Here is a 16,745-nt window from a genome sequence, read left to right on the forward strand (position 1 = left end):
TGCAGGCTTCTTTGTGGCGGCCATTGCTGACCGCCGCTCCACCGCCTTGGGAAAAAGGGGTTTTGCCGGCTGAGGAGGGGGTTTGCGATACCCCCAAGCCCCTATCCGGATCTCCTCTCTCTTCGGTTGCCTCTATGGGGCAACCATATCCTCCAAATCCATCTGGATCGGAGGAACTTTGGCAGCGAGTGCAGCGGGAACCGTGTACAATCGCGGATTCCTGCTGCCACTGAAGCCTTGCAAAACTGGAAGCCCAAATTGTGGCAAGTTCTTAAAGAGATGGCAGTACCAGATCATCTTATTTGTCTCTTTGAGAAACCTATATGCAGGTCAAGAAGCAACAGTGAGACCTGGACATGGAAGCACTGATTGGTTCAAAATTGGGAAAGGAGTCTGGCAAGGCTGTATACTGTATGCAGAGCACATCATGAGAAAGGCAGGGCTAGATGAATTAAAAGTTCATGCAACTCACAATGGATGTACAAAAGGGCTGACACTTGCATTGTGATGGTCTGATACTTGTGTGACATTGGTCTTTTTTCCTCCTATGAATGAAAAATAAAGATATATCGTGCAAATGATATCAAATGCTACATGCCTTGAATGCTTATTGGAAAAGCAGTCTTCACTGATTCTTGACTCTTGATGAATGTATCTTTTCTTTTATGTACACTGAGATCATTTGCACCAAGACAAATTCCTTGTGTGTCCAATCACACTTGGCCAATAAAGAATTCTACATACCTACATACCTACATACCTACATACCTATCTATCTATCTATCTATCTATCTATCTATCTATCTATCTATCTATCTATCTATCTATCTGCTGTCTAAAGTGTAAGCAGGGAGTGGGGTATTCAAGAGTAAGGACAATATCAAGAAGTCTCGTTTCTGCATTTCTTTTTTTGTAATATCTTGTGAGGGGATTTGCAAGCTGCCATTACAAATAGAGTGAAAGGAATGGATAGGCTTAAATGTTTAGTTTTCATAAAGCATAGCAATAGCACTTAGAGTTATTTTCTGCTCCATAGTGCTTTACAGCACACTGAGTTATTTACATTGTCAGCGTATTGCCCTCAACAATGTGGGTCCTCAATTTACTGACCTTGGAAGGAGTCAATTCAACCTTGAATTGGTCAGGATCGAACTCCTGGCTATGGGCCACGTTAGCCAGCAATACTGCATTCTAACCACTGTGCCACCACAACAGCACAGTGTGTAATGATTATATAGAGAGTAATGTCAACTCTTGAAACGACTCTAACCATATTTTACTTTGCTTCATTTCTAAGTTGCCATGAATATGATTACTTTTCAAATTACTCTTTTTTTTTTGGTTGTTGCTTCAATGTTTAAGTTTAACTCCCTTTCCCCCCCCCTTTCCCTTTTTTACCCCGCTTAAAATTGCTTGGTCATTAAAGATGGCTTCTTTAATTGCTGCAGCAATTAACGAGACTGGGCAGGATAAGGAATTGAAGTTTTAAAAGATAACACACACAGTTGGGAGGATGCCAGAACTCAGAAACGACTTGACAAACCAAAATAATTCACGCTTTGCTTTCAGCAATGAACTGGGCAAACATATCCTGTTTTCCCAGCTGCAGCTAATGAAGGGAATCAGGGCCTTTTTCTCTCCCGTAACCAGGGGTGGGATCCTACCGGTGTAACTTCTGGTTCGGTGATTTTACGTTTTCACTGCGCATATATATCGTTGTCAGCTAGCTGCCTGGACAGCTGAGCAGCGCTGCGCGCGGGTGCGCAGCGGTTGAAAAAGCATTTTTTTCCTGCTTTTTCAACTGCAGGAAATAAAGGTCAGGTAAGAGGCCAGGCGGGTGGGCCAAAATGGCAGCAGACGTAGAACCGGTTCTATGTATGCTCTGTCTGCTGCTCTTCAGAGCTACCGGTTCTATAGAGGTGGACAGAACCGTAGAATCCCATCCCTGCCCGTAACCCATGTTTCTCCCTTATCTGTTCCTCCCTGCATGTCCCAGGATGACGAGGGGGTGGGCCTGGGTCTTCCTCTGAATGCCCAACCGGATTATGCCCTTCCCCAGTTTCCTCCACAGCCACCGGAGCCACACTCCCACTCCCTGTCAGCTATTCCACCTCTCCCTCGGAATCAGATTCCAACAGCGGCATGACAATAACTGTAGCAAGATGTTTTTATAAACTTAGAACGATGACTTTTCCAAAATATTCTTTTTGGAATGTATGGATATGAACAATAAATAACAGGAAACAAATCATAATTGTTCATCCACATTATCGTACAAATATGACTGAGAAGAAAGAGCTGAATAAGACAGAGAATCTTGATGAGATGATGCATCTTGATGATACATCTTATGTTGTTATTGTGATCCTTTTATCATTGGAGGCAAAAAGTTTAGTATTTAATTTTATGCATATTGACTAAAATGGTTTGGTTTTTAATTTTATTTTTATATTTTAAGGTACATTTGACATAAAATATAGAGGAAGTGTTCCTATTATTATAACACCAATCAGTGGCGTGATAGAACCAAAAACAATGGAATTGATAAAAGTGGAGATATGTACTGATGTACCCAAAATACTTAATCAACCAGCCATGTAAGTGTAGCATATTTAAATTGTGGTGTTGTCTCTTTTAATGTACTTCTTGAACTACATTTTATGACACATATAAATAAATGGAAGCATATGCTTTAAACTGCAGTATTCTTTGCCCTTTCACTGCATAGATATGTTTAACTATTTGTGTCAGTGAAATAAGTAAAAATATTGTCAATTCAAAGTGCAGTCTAGGTAATAAGAACAATTTGTCTGAATGATAGAACCTTTTTATTATATACTACTCAACTTCCTATCTAAAGAATGGATGGCCATGCTTAAATAAATTGTATGACAGAGCTCAGTACATTGGATATCACAGTCTCAGGGTGTTTAATTTTATTTAGATAGAGTGCAAAAGTAAACTCCAATTCTCAATAAAATCTAATTTGAAGCCTCATTTAAAAATCTTCCTTATATTGAAATTTGGTGTTTCATTTATTATTCCAAATTGGGGATAATGAAGAATTAGTAAATGCTTCTAATGTTATGTAATATTGAAAGCACTGACTATTCTGATATGAAGCATTGAATGTTACAAATAGGCAACTGTTACAAGTTTCAGGTGTGTGTGTGTGTGTGTGTGTGTGTGTGTGTGTGAGAAATGTTAATAAAATCTTAAATTCCAAATAATCTGGCATTATAATCTTAACCTATGATTGTCCTGAAGCTCAAAATTCCTTTTTAATCTGTTATTATCCAAAGTGTGGAGTTGCAGGGAATGCCCACTGCTGAGATAAAGATCAAAGCCAATATTGTGGAACAAGTTCTTGAGGTTTTAGGTGTGCCTCACTCAAATACTATCCAGTGCGTTAATTTTGGATATGTCTACTTTGGAACCACCAACATGGAGGAAGTTATTCTTCACAATAAAAGCCCAGAGCCTGTGGATTGGGTGGCAGTCTTGATGGATAATGCTGTTGGTGGAGAGATGGTAAGGAAACTGCTTTTAAACACTGTCTCTTTTTCAGAAGAATTCCCTTTCCTCTCTATCATACTTAGAAGTTACCAGAGGAGAAATAAAGTTTGTTACTGTTTTACATTTTGGCTACTATTTGTATATAAATGAGAGTTCCTATTATTCTTGCACTTGATAATGTGAAAAGGTAAAAGAGTATAACTATAGGACAGATTTGGACTTCTTGTATTTTTAAACACAGTTCATAGAAGCATTCAAAAGCCATTTCAAAAGGCAGATTTAAATTATATTCCAGTAATATCCACAGATTTACTTCTGACCAGTGATGGTATTCAGCTGGTTCGCACTGGATCAGGCGAACCGGTAGCAAGGATTTGGCATGGGTCACCGAACCGGTAGTAAGTTCTGGCTGGCCATGCCCCTGACCCAGTCACCCAGTCGCTACTGGTTCATTTTCCCCGCCCACCTGATGCTCGCTCACACCGCCCACTTCACGCTCACCCCTTAAGGTATTTCTTTCCCCCCAACAATTAGCTGTTCATATGATTAGCTGTGCTGGGATTCCCCTTGCTGAGGCCCAGGAAGGCAAAAGCCCCCCTTCCATTTTTTTCTTCCTGAGCCCTAAGGGAGCATTCTGGGAGCAAAAACACCCCCTCTAGAGGCTCCTCTGAGGCCAGGAAGGCCCCAAAATAGAGTGGGGGGGGGGTGCTGTGTGCCCCTCCTATGCCCTGTTTTTTTTCTTCCTGAGCCCCAGGGGAGCCTTCTGGGAACAAAAACACCCCCTCCAGAGGCTCTTCTGAGGCCAGGAAGGCCCCAAAACAGAGCTCGGTAGTGCTGTGCCGCCTCCAGGTTCCATTTTTTTTTCTTCCTGAGCCCCAGGGGGGCCTTTGGGAGCAAAAACACCCCCCTAGGAGGTTTGCCTGAGGCCCAGAAGGCCCAAAAAATGGGTGGGAGGTGGCTGCAAAGAAGTAAAAAAAGCCACAATCACCTAGTCACGTGGCCACACCCACCTAGTCACGCCCACTAAGCCACACCCACAGAACTGGTAGTAAAAAAATTTGAATCCCACCACTGCTTCTGACCACTCCCACAAATAAGTGAAAGGTAAGAACATGGTATCAGGATTCCAGCAATTGCCCTAATTAAATCATGAGCCTTGAGCCAAACTTCAAAAACCTTCAAAAAATTCATTAGGAGCGAACATATTGGCATGACCTGGATGTAGCTGATTCTGAGACACGTAATTCACTGTCACCCTTGAACCTGGTTTCCCCCCCACCCCTCTGGATGTATCATAATTCATATTCTCCAATGAAACACGTCCATAGTCAAGAGTCATCAATCATATTCTCCAGTCGGTTAATATAATTTTTGCAAGGTATGCATGGAATGTACTTTCACTTCCAAACTGCTGCACTGCTCTTTCAAACTCCTCCCCCAGCCTTTCTGTTAGCAAATATAAAATGGGCATAGAAAATGTTTTATGAGTTGACACATGGACAATATGTTAAAGTGGAACTAAAACCAACCCATTGCTTTGATATTATATGACTTTATTATTTACCCTGAAGTTTTCATGAGAAAGTTGTAGGGATCTTATACATCGGATGAATGTTGCAATAGTTTTGGGATTGAAGTACATACAGCAATAGCAATATCACTTAGACTTATATATCGCTTCACAATGCTTTTTCAGCTCCCTCTAAGCAGTTTATAGAGTCAGCATATTGCCCCCAACAATCTTGGTCTTCATTTTACTGACCTTGGAAGGATGGAAGGCTGAGTCAACCTCGAGCCTGGTGAAATTCGATCTGCCAACTGCTGATAGCCAGCAAGTCAGCAGAAGTAGTCTGCAGTACTGCATTCTAACCACTGTGCTACTGCGGCTCATATACATGCCTATCATATCAATGGACTTTTTGTTGATGAATAATAACTGTTAGAATTTATTACTTTCAAAATAATATGTCATGCTGCCATGTTTTAATAGAAAGGTAAGTGGGGTCTAGACTTAGTGACAAGTTTTGTTCACATTTTTCATAACTGTTATCTTTTCAGTAAATTTATTCACCTTAGATATGAAACATCCAGGTAAATACATGGAATAATTAAATTTTAGCATATTCATTTTCTGTTTTCTTAAAGGGCACAGATATTCAGCAGAGTTCAAATGCTGCTTTGAAAGATCCTGGAAATCAAGGAACAGATGTTTCAACTCTGATTACTTGCATTCCTAATGAAGGAACACTACAACCTTATCAGAAGACTGTGGTTTTTCTTTCTTTTAGTCCAAAGTAAGTGGTTTTGTAAACTGCAGTCAGTAATGAGCACAATGAGAATAATAAAAGCTGTAGTGCATGTGTATGTATGTGTGTATGTATATGTGTGTATATGTGTATTCCTAATTCCATAAAACAATTTATTTTCTTCATAGTAGCAATAATCTGTATCTATTGTATTGTAATTAGCCTATTTTGATGTCAGCCCTACAATGTAGAACATACCAAAATATAAATTCCATAGAAGTTTAAAACTACTCTTATTAAGATGGAGTATAGTAATATAATTTTCCAAATTTGATTATATTTTCTCTGTCTTATACCCATGTGAATGGGGGGGAGGCATTACAATTAGTCTGTGAAACATTTACACATACCTTCTTGTTTTGGGCTTAAGCAATGTTCTCTCATTGCTTTGGTAAGAGAACTTTCTGTCAAGAATATCTTTCTTCTCTATGTTAGGTGAAATGCTTTAAATAATTCCATTTTCAAGAGGCAGTGAGGAATATGTATATTCTTTTTATTCTTTAAGTGGGAAAATGAGGTATCATTTGTTTTCATTTTTTGTTGAGGTGAGAAGTTTTTTTTTAGAACAAAATGGTGTTACTTAAGATGATAGCTCTTATTTTTAAAGGATTGTTGAACTATGCAACCTCAAGGATTGTATAGTAGAGACTAGTATAATTAGGCAACATAGCATCAGAAATTATAAAAAGGGGTGGAAATGCCACATACTGTTATATGCATATGTGTTCAATCATTTGGAAGTTGGTAGGTTGAATTCTTAATATCAAAATAATGTCATTGTCAAAGATGTCAAAAAAGTTTTGAAATATTCATTATCCTGAATAATGAATAAGATAATATAACACAAGTACCACAGGTTGCATAATGGTTGTTAACAAATGAGAATCTTTATTATGGAAAGATCTGTTGAAATTACATAAAACATTTCAATTCTAACATATCCTGATTTTGGATTAGTTAAATTTACATTTTATATGCGTTTTCTTTATAAGCTGCTGATTTCGTGATCTTAATGTTCCTGTTCCAGATCCTTTCCCATTCTGCTAGAGTAATGCTCCGTCCCACATTTCTGCTCCACGCAATCATATTTCCTTTGACAATTTCTTGTTCTAGTTCAGTTTCTAATAAATGTTTGTAAAATTTAGATATATTTTTTTTACTCGGTCTTAATAGAATTTTGTCTAAAGTCTGTAATTTATTGTAGATTCCAAATTCCTTAATATCTTGTTTATATCTACTATGAATTTGAAGGTACACCCACTGATCAATTTTAAATCCTCACTCTTGTAATTCTTGCCGGGTTTTCAGTTTTCCTTGTGGGTCTAATAAATTTTCGTACTTAATCATTTTAGTTATATCCAAATTGTTAGGGTGTACTATCGCTTCCATTGGAGATAGCCAAATCGGTATTTTTAGATAAAGTTTTTTATGTACTTTTTTCCAATTGGTTAATAAAGAGTCCCTGATAAGATGCCTATGGAAATATGATTGCCTGGGTTTCCCAGTTTCCCACAGAAAGGCATGCCATCCTTTCTGCATATCGTGGCCTTCTAATATTAGTGTTCTTTTGTTGGTTAAATTCACCCATTCCTTTATCCATAGTAGGGTGGCTGCCTTATAATATACTTCCCAGTTTGGCAGGCCTAATCCTCCTCTGCTTTTCAAGTCTTGTAGGGCTTTTACCTTAATCCTAGCTTTTTTCCCCTGCCAAATAAATTTCAGTGTTATCTTGTTTAATTCCATAAAAAATTTTTTATTTAATTTGATTGGAATTGTCTGGAATAGATATAGAAATTTTGGCAGAATATTCATCTTAATCAGAGCAATCCTGCCCAATAAGGAAAGTTGTAATGTACTCCAGGAATCTAAATCTTTCTTGGATTGTTGGAGAAGTTTGTCATAGTTGTTTTCTTTTAATGATTTGCTTTGTGGAGTAAGCCATATTCCTAACTATTTAATTTTTTTTGTCACCTGTATTCCCATTATTGTCTCTAGTTCTTTATTCTGGTCTCCTGTTAAATTTTTAGACATTAATTTCGTTTTTCCCTTATTAATTTTAAATCCTGCGACTTCTCCAAATCGTTCTAGTTCTTCTAATAAGTTATGTCCTTTTTCTATAGGCTCCTCCAGAAAAAAAACCAAATCATCAGCGAAGGCTTGTACTTTGTACTCTTCTGATTTAATCCTCAGTCCTCTAATTCTCGAATTTTGCCTAATATACGTCAAAAGAGATTCTAGGGCGAATATGAAAAGCAGAGGAGAGAGAGGGCAACCCTGTCTAACCCCTTTTTCTATTTTTATCGGGTCAGTTCCCCATTTATTAGAATATTTGCCTGTTGAGTGTGGTAAATTGTAGTGACGACGTTTTCGAATCTAGTGCCGAGGTTCATATTGTATATTTTTTGAATTAAAAAATGCCAATTTAAATTGTCGAATGCTTTTTCAGCGTCCAAAAACATAAATGCAAATTGTTTTTCCGGATGGGCTTCATAGTATTCTGAAATGTCTATCACTGTTCTTAGATTATTCTTAATTTGTCGAAATGGGAGAAATCCATTTTGGTCTTCATGGATATATGTGTTTAGAACCTGTTTTAGTCTATTAGCTTAATTTCAGCGAAATTAAGGCTCCCCTCCACGAGTCCGGCATCTTGGCTGCTAGGAGTACCTCATTGAATACTTCCAGCATCAGTGGTCCAATTTGTTCTATGATTGTTTTGTAAAGTTCTACAGGTATCCCGTCCGGTCCTGGCGCTTTATTGTTACTTTGCTTCTCTATTGCTGACTTCAGTTCGGACCATGTTATATTTTTGTTTAATAATTCTATCTCTTCCTCTCCAATTGCTTTTTCGTTCGCTTCCTCTAGGTATTTCATTATTTTGTCCTCACAAACTTCTTCCTTTTTGTATAATTTCCTGAAGTATTTAAAAGTGATCTCTTTTTTCTTCTCTATCTCCTCTTGCAAATTGCCCCTCTCGTCCATTAATTGGTGTATCAATCTTTTTTCTTTCATTTTCTTAAGTTTGTGAGCTAACCATCTCCCTGGCTTGTTTGCGTGCTCAAAATAAATTTGTTTAGTCATTTTCAGACTAATCTCCAATTTTTCTTGTTCCAATAAATTTAGTTTGTGTTTAGTTGTTATTAACTGATTCTGTATTCTTTGGTTTTTGGGGTTCTTTTGTAGTTGGGTTTCTAAATCCTTAATTTCTTGTTGTAAGTTACTTTGTTGGGCATACTTTCTTTTATTTCTCATAGCATTGTAAGAGATTGTTGTTCCTCTTATAAATGCCTTCATTGTGTCCCATATATTTTGTTTCGAAGTTAGTTCATTATTATTTTCTTTTAAGAAGAAGTTCAGTTCTTCTTTCAGTTTATTAGTGTATTCTTCTTCTTTTATTAAGTGAGTGTTAAGAGTCCATCTTCTTTTTGGTTTTCTTCTACCTCTCCAGGTTATTTGAATTGGGTTGTGGTCAGCCCAGTCGTTTGGTAAGATTTCGCTATCTTTGATTTCATTAATTAATTCACCATTTATCCAAGCCATATCTATTCTTGTCCAAATTTTGTGCGGGTTAGAGTAATAGGTAAACTGTTCTTTTTTTGGGTTTAGTTTTCTCCAAATATCTACCAGATTCAGTTCGTACACCATATCTTTACATGGCTTCGAAAATTCTCTTTTTCCTTTTTTATTCTTACTCATGTTACTATGATCCTTCTGGTAGTCAGCAATAGAGTTAAAATCGCCAATCAGAAAAATATTGCCTTTTTCGAAATCCGTTATTTTTTGGTGAAGATGTTTGAAAAATTTACCTTGATCATCATTTGGGGCATAGATTACTACCAGTAAAAATGTAATGCCATTAATCAAAGTTTGTACCACCAGGGTTCTTCCTTCAGGATACGCCCAGATTAACTCCGCTTTTAAATCATCTCTCACATATATTGCAATACCTTTCTTTTTGTGCTCATCTGCTGGTGCTGTGAATAATTTTCCCAGTTTCGGACAATCTAGAAATTTCTCCTCACTTTTCCTAATGTGTGTTTCATGTATGCAAATTATATCAACGTTTTGTTTTATTAGTTTAGTTAGAATCCTCTTCCTTTTAGCTCTTGAATTTAGGCCGTTTATGTTGATGGAAAGGATTTTACTTCCTTCCTCCATTTACTTAAGTCTGCCTCGCTTTTTGTCTCGTAATTATACGGCTCTCTTCTTGTAGGAGGTATGGGGATGTTTCTACTCTTTCTTGTTGTAAGTTGTCTTTTCCTTGAGTTTGGACGGGTCTTTCTTCCTTGTTCCTATGGCGGTTCCGATCTTCCCTCTTGGCCTATGCTAAGGCCTGTTTGTCTTTTTGTTGTACATAACTTGTAGTTGTGTTGTTCTTTTAAAGGTAAAACTAATAAAGTATTTTTCAAAAAAAAAAAAAAAATTTACAGCCTATGCTTCATTAAAATTATGGTATCTGATGCCCTTCTTTCCTGCTATATAGTTCGATATCAGTAGTTACAAATCAGTAATCTGAATGATAGAAATATAAATGTAATTTTGAATTTTACAGGCAGCTGCAAATTGATAGGGACTTTGACAGAACTTCATCACAAAAAGATTATGTTGTCTTTTTGAAATTTGAAGCTATAGGAAGCAAAGATGATTTCTTACATTCAATGCTTGGTACTGAAATACCCATCCAAGGTATGGTATTGATAAATACTAAATTAAGTGTAAAATAAATTTATTTTCTAGGAAAAGTAATGAGATCAATATATGTACTGTTAAAAAAACATAAAATTATTTTCTTGATGAGTGTCCAATAAGAACATGTTCCTCTTTCTAATTAATGTGTATAGGATAAATATTTTTTGAAGTTTGTAATGTTCTAATAGTGATCTCATAGATTTATTTATATATTTCATTAGATAAAAATTATAACCATAATATTGATCATGATAATTGTATTCTATGAAGTTTCTTGGAAGTACCATACTTTAATTCATATTCACAAAGTAACATTTCTGATCAGTTATGCAGCTTTTGAGTGGACTCTATTTTGTTAGCCTTTCTGAAATTATACATTCTGGTTCTAGATGGGACTGCTAAACATCAGTTTGGGCTTTCAGGTACTGTAGAATATTATGATGAACCACTAGAATAAATTTGAAAATGCATTATAGTAATAGAGTATATGTAGAATTGTTTAAGATTGTTTGAAACTACAGGTTGTACATAATTTTTTTTAATTAAAATTTTTTATTTTTTATATACAATAAATCCATTCCATTTCGATTAGGTACATGTTTCATGTGCTTACAGTTTATAATTAATACTCTTCTTATCAGTATAACAATAATCACGTTTTTATATAAGTAATATCCAATGTATCTATTTTCCAATCTTCTCTTATTGCTTTATATATACATCTAATCCATTTTAATTTGTTTTATTTTCTAAGCATTGGTAAAATAAATCCCATACCATGTAATATTCAGATTCTTCTTTTTCTTGAATTTCCAATGTTAATCTATATTCATTTCTGCACATTCAAATATTTTTTCAATGACTTTTCCCTCTATTGGTATCTTGTCACTTTTCCAATTCTGAGCAAATACAATTCTAGCAGCTGTTAATACATGTATGATTAAATATATTTTTTCTTTACTGTAGCCTTCAGGTACCATTCCTAATAAAAATATTTCAGGTTTCAAATCTGTATGTTGTTTAATCATTTTTTCCAACCAAGTGTGTATTTTTGTCCGATATCTTTTAGCTTCTAGGCAAGAGTACCACATATAATACGTTCCTGGTATTTGGTAACACTTCCAGCATTTGGTTGATTTATCTTTAAATATTTTCGCTAGTTTTGCTTGTGCTAAGTGCCTTCTATACAAGTTTTCTTTATATGCTGTTGATATTGTTAATTTATAATTTCTATCCCATAGCTTCTGCCATTTATCTAGTTCTATGGCATATCCAAATTTTTTTGCTCATGCTATCATTGTTTCTTTGACTTGTTCCTCTTCCAACTTAACACCTAATAAATAACAGTATAGTTTTTTTAATCAACTTATCTTCTGTTCTTGTTAGTATTTTATCCAATTCTGTCAACTCTTTATTAATCCCTTCATCTTTAATATCTTTTTCATACCTTGATTGTATTTGCATATACGAATACCAATTTTTCTCTAACCTTTGTTCATTCAATTCTTGTAAGCACTGGACTTTTTCCCTTCAACCGAAAAGAATGAACTTCTGGAAATAAGCATTTCAAAAGGAATTCTTTATTGAAAAGGAGTGATCCCAGCACTAGTCAAAGCAGAGTCTAAATCAGTGGTTCCCAAACTTTTTCAGTCCACCACCCCCTTGGTACTACAAACTCATCCTCAGTGCCCCCCACCCAGGGTTGTGATTCAAATTTCTGTGGGCGTGGCCTAATTTGAGGGTGTGGCTTGCTGTCATGTGACTGGGTGGGCATGGCTTGCTGGTCATGTGACTGGGCATGGCTTGCTGGTCACGTGACCGGGAAGGTGTGGTTTGGTGGTCATGTGACTGGGTGGGCGTGGCCAGGTGACTAGCAAACCAAATACAAGTGGTCCTCACTTAATGGCCAGTTGTTTAGCAAGTGTTCTAATTTATGACTGGCCTCCCCAGAGCTACTTGACCTGTTTTTGGAGTTTTGACAGCCATGCACACACACTCCCTTCCAACCCTGCTGGAGCAGGTCATTGGACTAGAATCAGCAAAGCATCTCAGATTAGATTCTAGTAGTGAATAGAATCTAATCAGAGATGCTTTGCTGATTCTTGTTGATTTTTAGTTGTATTTCTTTATGTTGCTGAATTGCATTGACATGTGTGTCCCTTCTTGTGCACAACCCAGAAGCTTTTGTGATTCTTTGCAGCAAAAATTACTGACCTCTGGCTTTGCTCTACTTTTCAAACATGCTGCCACTGTCGGCACATTCTAGGTGCCGGCCCTGCAGGTCCACTCCATTGAGCCCGCTGCATCGGAAGGACCTGCCCAAGCAAGTCCAAGCGGAGCAGTGCACCAAGTCAATGGGGTGAGCCTGAGAGAGGGAAAGAGAGAGAGAGAAAAGAAAGAGAAAAGGGAAAGAAAGAAAAAGAATCAGACAAAGAAAGGGAGAGATGGAAGGAAGGGACAGAAAGAAAAAGAAATAAAGAAGGAGGGAGGGAAGAGAAAGATAATGAGATATCTATTCTAGTCCAGCAGGGTTAGAAGGGAGTGTGCGTTTGTGTGTGTTCTTGTAATTTACCAGTACATTTTGGTTTTGCCTTCTTCAGAATTGGCACTGTAATATATTGGGGAAAAGTAATTTTTTAGGGTGGAGATCTGGTCCAATGGATCCTGTTTAAAGCCTCAACAAAGTGTGAGAACTTCCTGATAGTCTTGACCATGTTTTGTCCACAAAACCTTTAATAGAAGCCAAAGATATTTCAATGTGCTGGCAAAGATGTTTCAATGTGGAAAAGGGCCTCAGTCTAAACTAGGCCTCATTTCAATCTGATGCATCAGCGCTCTCTCTCTCTCTCTCTCTCTCTCTCTCTCTCTCTCTCTCCTCCCTCCCTCCCCCCTTCTCTCTCTCTCCCTCCCTCCCTCCCTCTCTCTCTCTCTCTCTCTCTCTCCCTCCCTCCCTCCCAGACTGGCTTTTCTCTACTTTCCCAATGTGCCTGCGGGGCCAGCGCTTTGAACATGGATGGATGGATGGATAGATAGATAGATGGATAGATAGATAGATATATTGGTAGGTAGGCAGGCAGGCAGGCAGGCAGACCTTTTGGAAGAATGTATGGATAGATAGGTAGTTGGTAGGCAGGCAGGCAGGCAGGAAGACAGACAGACAGACCTTTTGCATGGATGTATGGATAAGTAGATAGGTAGGTAGATAGATAGATAGATAAATCTATATTGGTAGATAGGTAGGTAGGTAAGTAGGTAGACAGAAAGACAGGCAGGCAGGTAGGTAGGCAAGAAGGCAGGCAGACAGACAGACCTTTTGGGTGGATGGACGGACAGACAGATGGAGAGACAGAATGCAACAGCAGTGGTACTTTGGGAAAGCAGTGGCAGGGGCTTTTCCCAATGTGCTGCTGCATTCAGGGCGCCGGCTCCGGTGCGGCACAACAGTCAATGGGCCTGCAGGGCCAGCGCTTCGAACACCTCCCTGCTGCCTCTTAGTGCGCCTGTGCCAGCCCCCTTGGGGACGCTAAGAGGTGGCAGGGGGGTGTTTGAGGCGCTGGCCCTGCAGGCCCATTGACTGTTGTACCGCACCGGAGCTGGCGCCTTGAATGCCCCTCTGCCGCCTCTTAGTGTCCCTCTGCCGGCCCCCTTGGGAATGCTAAGAGGTGGCAGAGGGTGGCGTGTCGAACGCAGCCATGGCGGCATGTAATGTGCCACTGCTGTTGCATTTGAGGCGCTGGCTCTGGAGCGGTGCAACAGTCAATGGGTGAGCCTGCAGGGCCGGCATCTCGAACGCCCCTTGGCCAGCCCCCTTGGAGATGCTAAGAGGTGGCAGGAGGGTGTTTGAGGCGCCGGCCCCGCAGGCTCACCCAATAACTGTTGCACCGCTCTGGAGCCAACACCTCAAACACCCCCTCTTAGCGTCCTCAAGGGGGCTGGCAGAGGGGCGCTAAGAAGCAGCAGAGGAGCGTTGAGGTGCCGTCTCCGGAGAGGTGCAACAGTCAATGGGTGAGCCTGTGGGGCCGGTGTCTCGAACATCCCCCTGCTGCCTCTTAGAGCCCCCTGCTGACCTCCTGCCTCTTAGCACCCCCTAAGGCAGGGGTGGGCAAACTACGGCCCGCGGGCCACATCCGGCCCGTTGGTCTGTCCAATGCGGCCCGCCCCTGAAAAAAAATCGCTGCCATTGGTCTGTCCAATCCGACCCGCCCCTGAAAAAAAATAGCTGGGCGTGGCATAATTGCCCTGTGCCGCGTGGCCCCCAAAGCTGCAAAACAGTGCGGAGCGATCTAGGGGTAGGAAAGAAAAGAAATTTGCAAAGGCCTCGGCTGGGAGTTGAAATCACCTTCGAGTGCGACCTCTCCGAAGGTGAGTCCCCGCCGATCCCCCTTTTTTTTCCGGGGCTTCCAGGCTTTAACTTTGCAAAGGCAAAGCTTGCAGGCTGGAGCGCCTTCCCGCCGAGGAGCAGGAAGGGTTCCACCCGGCAGGCGGGGCGGGCTGCTTGGAGCCACCTAAAGCTAGGCCGCTGCTGGGAAGTTGCTCGGGTGCTGGGAGCAGGCTTTTAAAGTGCCACCCGAGCAGGACCGCCGAGCCGGGAAACGGGGCCGAAAGTTGCTGGGAAGTTGCTCGGTTTTCCGGGGCTTTCCAAAGGCAAAGTTTGCAGGCTGGAGAGTTTTCCCGCCGAGGAGCGGAAGGGTTCCGCCAGGCGGGCGGGGCGGGCTGCTTGGAGCGGGCTGCCGTGCGGCTCGGGGCAAGGCACGGCGCCCACGAGTTAAAACGAAGCCGAAAGTTGCTGGGAAGTTGGTCGGTTTTCCAGGGCTTTGCAAAGGCAAAGTTTGCAGGCTGGAGAGTCTTCCCGCCGAGGAGCGGGAAGGGTTCCGCCCGATGGGCGGGCGGGCTGCTTGGTGCGGGCTGCGGTGCAGCTCGGGCGAGCGCGAGCGCCCGCGAGTTAAAACGAAGCCGAAAGTTGCTGGGAAGTTGCTCGGGTGCTGGGAGCAGGCTTTTAAAGTGCCGCCCGAGCAAAGTTTAAGCAGCCCGCCCCGTCCGCCGGGCGGAACCCTTCCCGCTCCTCGGCGGGAAGACTCTCCAGCCTGCAAACTTTGCCTTTGCAAAGCCCTGGAAAACAGAGCAACTTCCCAGCAACTTTCGGCTTCGTTTTAACATGGGCGCTCGCGCCTGGCGGACGGGAAGCTCGGAGCCTCCTCCAAGCAGCCTGCCCGCCCGCCCGCCAGGCTTCCCTTCCGCCGCGTGGCTCGGGGCCAGGCGTGAGCGCCCGCGAGTTAAAGGAAGCCGAAAGTTGCTGGGAAGTTGCTCGGTTTCCGGGGCTTCCAGGCTTAAACTTTGCTCGGGTGGCACCCGAGCAACTTCCCAGCAACTTTCGGCTTCCTTTTAACTCGCGGGCGCTTGCGCCTGGCCCCGAGCCGCGCGGCAGAGGGGAAGCCCGGTGGGCGGGCAGGCTGCTTGGAGGAGGCGACCCGGCGGTGCTCCGGCAGCAGCAAGAGGCAGTTTTGCCCGGGCTCCGCTCAGGTGTCCGGCTGGGGCTGTCAGGAGTTGCTACCGCCGGCGCAGCTCCCTGCGGCTCCAGTCCCGCGTTGCCTTGGGAAGGAAAAGGCAAAACCAGGAGCCACTGAGCCTGAGCCTCTGGTGCCGCTGTTCCCATTGCAAACCACCGCCGCGGCTCTTCCTTTTTGCCTTTCCCTTCCCGAGGCAACGCGGGACTGGAGCTGCGCGGAGCCGTGCCGGCGGTAGCAACTCCTGACTCAGAGGGCCTCTGAGGGGAGGGGAGCCTCCGAGGGGAGGGGAAGGAGGAGAAGAGGGGGGGGGGAAGGGTGGGGGGGGCGATTCCCAAAAAATCTTGTGCTGACCCGGCCCGTCTGTCAAATTTTAAAAGTCAATGCGGCCCCCGAGCCAAAACGTTTGCCCACCCCTGCCCTAAGGCATCCCACTGCCCCCCGGGAGCAGTACCGCCCACTTTGGGAACCACTGGTCTAAATGATCCCAGGCATGCAGTAATAGATAAGGGGAATTAGGACCCCTCCCCTTGTTTAGATGTGTATTTTGTCAAACAAAGAACCAACATGTTAATTCCCCCCTCCCCTTCTCTGAGAACATATCTTTTGAAGGGAGTATCTTCCAGACCTGGAATTTTTATGGTCCCTTCTCTGCTTGCTATCTCTTCAAGAGGTGACAAATTTCTGGACATCTGGCTTCAATCCTCCAGTTGTATACCATGTGTAGGTT

General features: G+C 41.6%; 1 protein-coding gene across 1 annotated transcript in view; it reads left to right on the forward strand.

Moving 5' to 3' along the window:
- Positions 1–16,745, forward strand: part of CFAP47 (cilia and flagella associated protein 47) — a 245,919-nt gene that overhangs the window by 25,956 nt on the left and 203,218 nt on the right. The window contains exons 4-7 of the mRNA XM_087966888.1: positions 2,459–2,597; positions 3,303–3,531; positions 5,662–5,810; positions 10,375–10,508. Coding sequence (XP_087823014.1) covers positions 2,459–2,597; positions 3,303–3,531; positions 5,662–5,810; positions 10,375–10,508 — 651 coding nt within the window. The remainder of the gene's footprint in view (positions 1–2,458; positions 2,598–3,302; positions 3,532–5,661; positions 5,811–10,374; positions 10,509–16,745) is intronic.

This window comes from Notechis scutatus, chromosome 5 (assembly GCF_049901735.1).
Source record: "Notechis scutatus isolate UNSWTSFEM ecotype Mainland chromosome 5, rNotScu1.2, whole genome shotgun sequence".
NCBI classification, from domain to species: Eukaryota; Metazoa; Chordata; class Lepidosauria; order Squamata; family Elapidae; genus Notechis; species Notechis scutatus.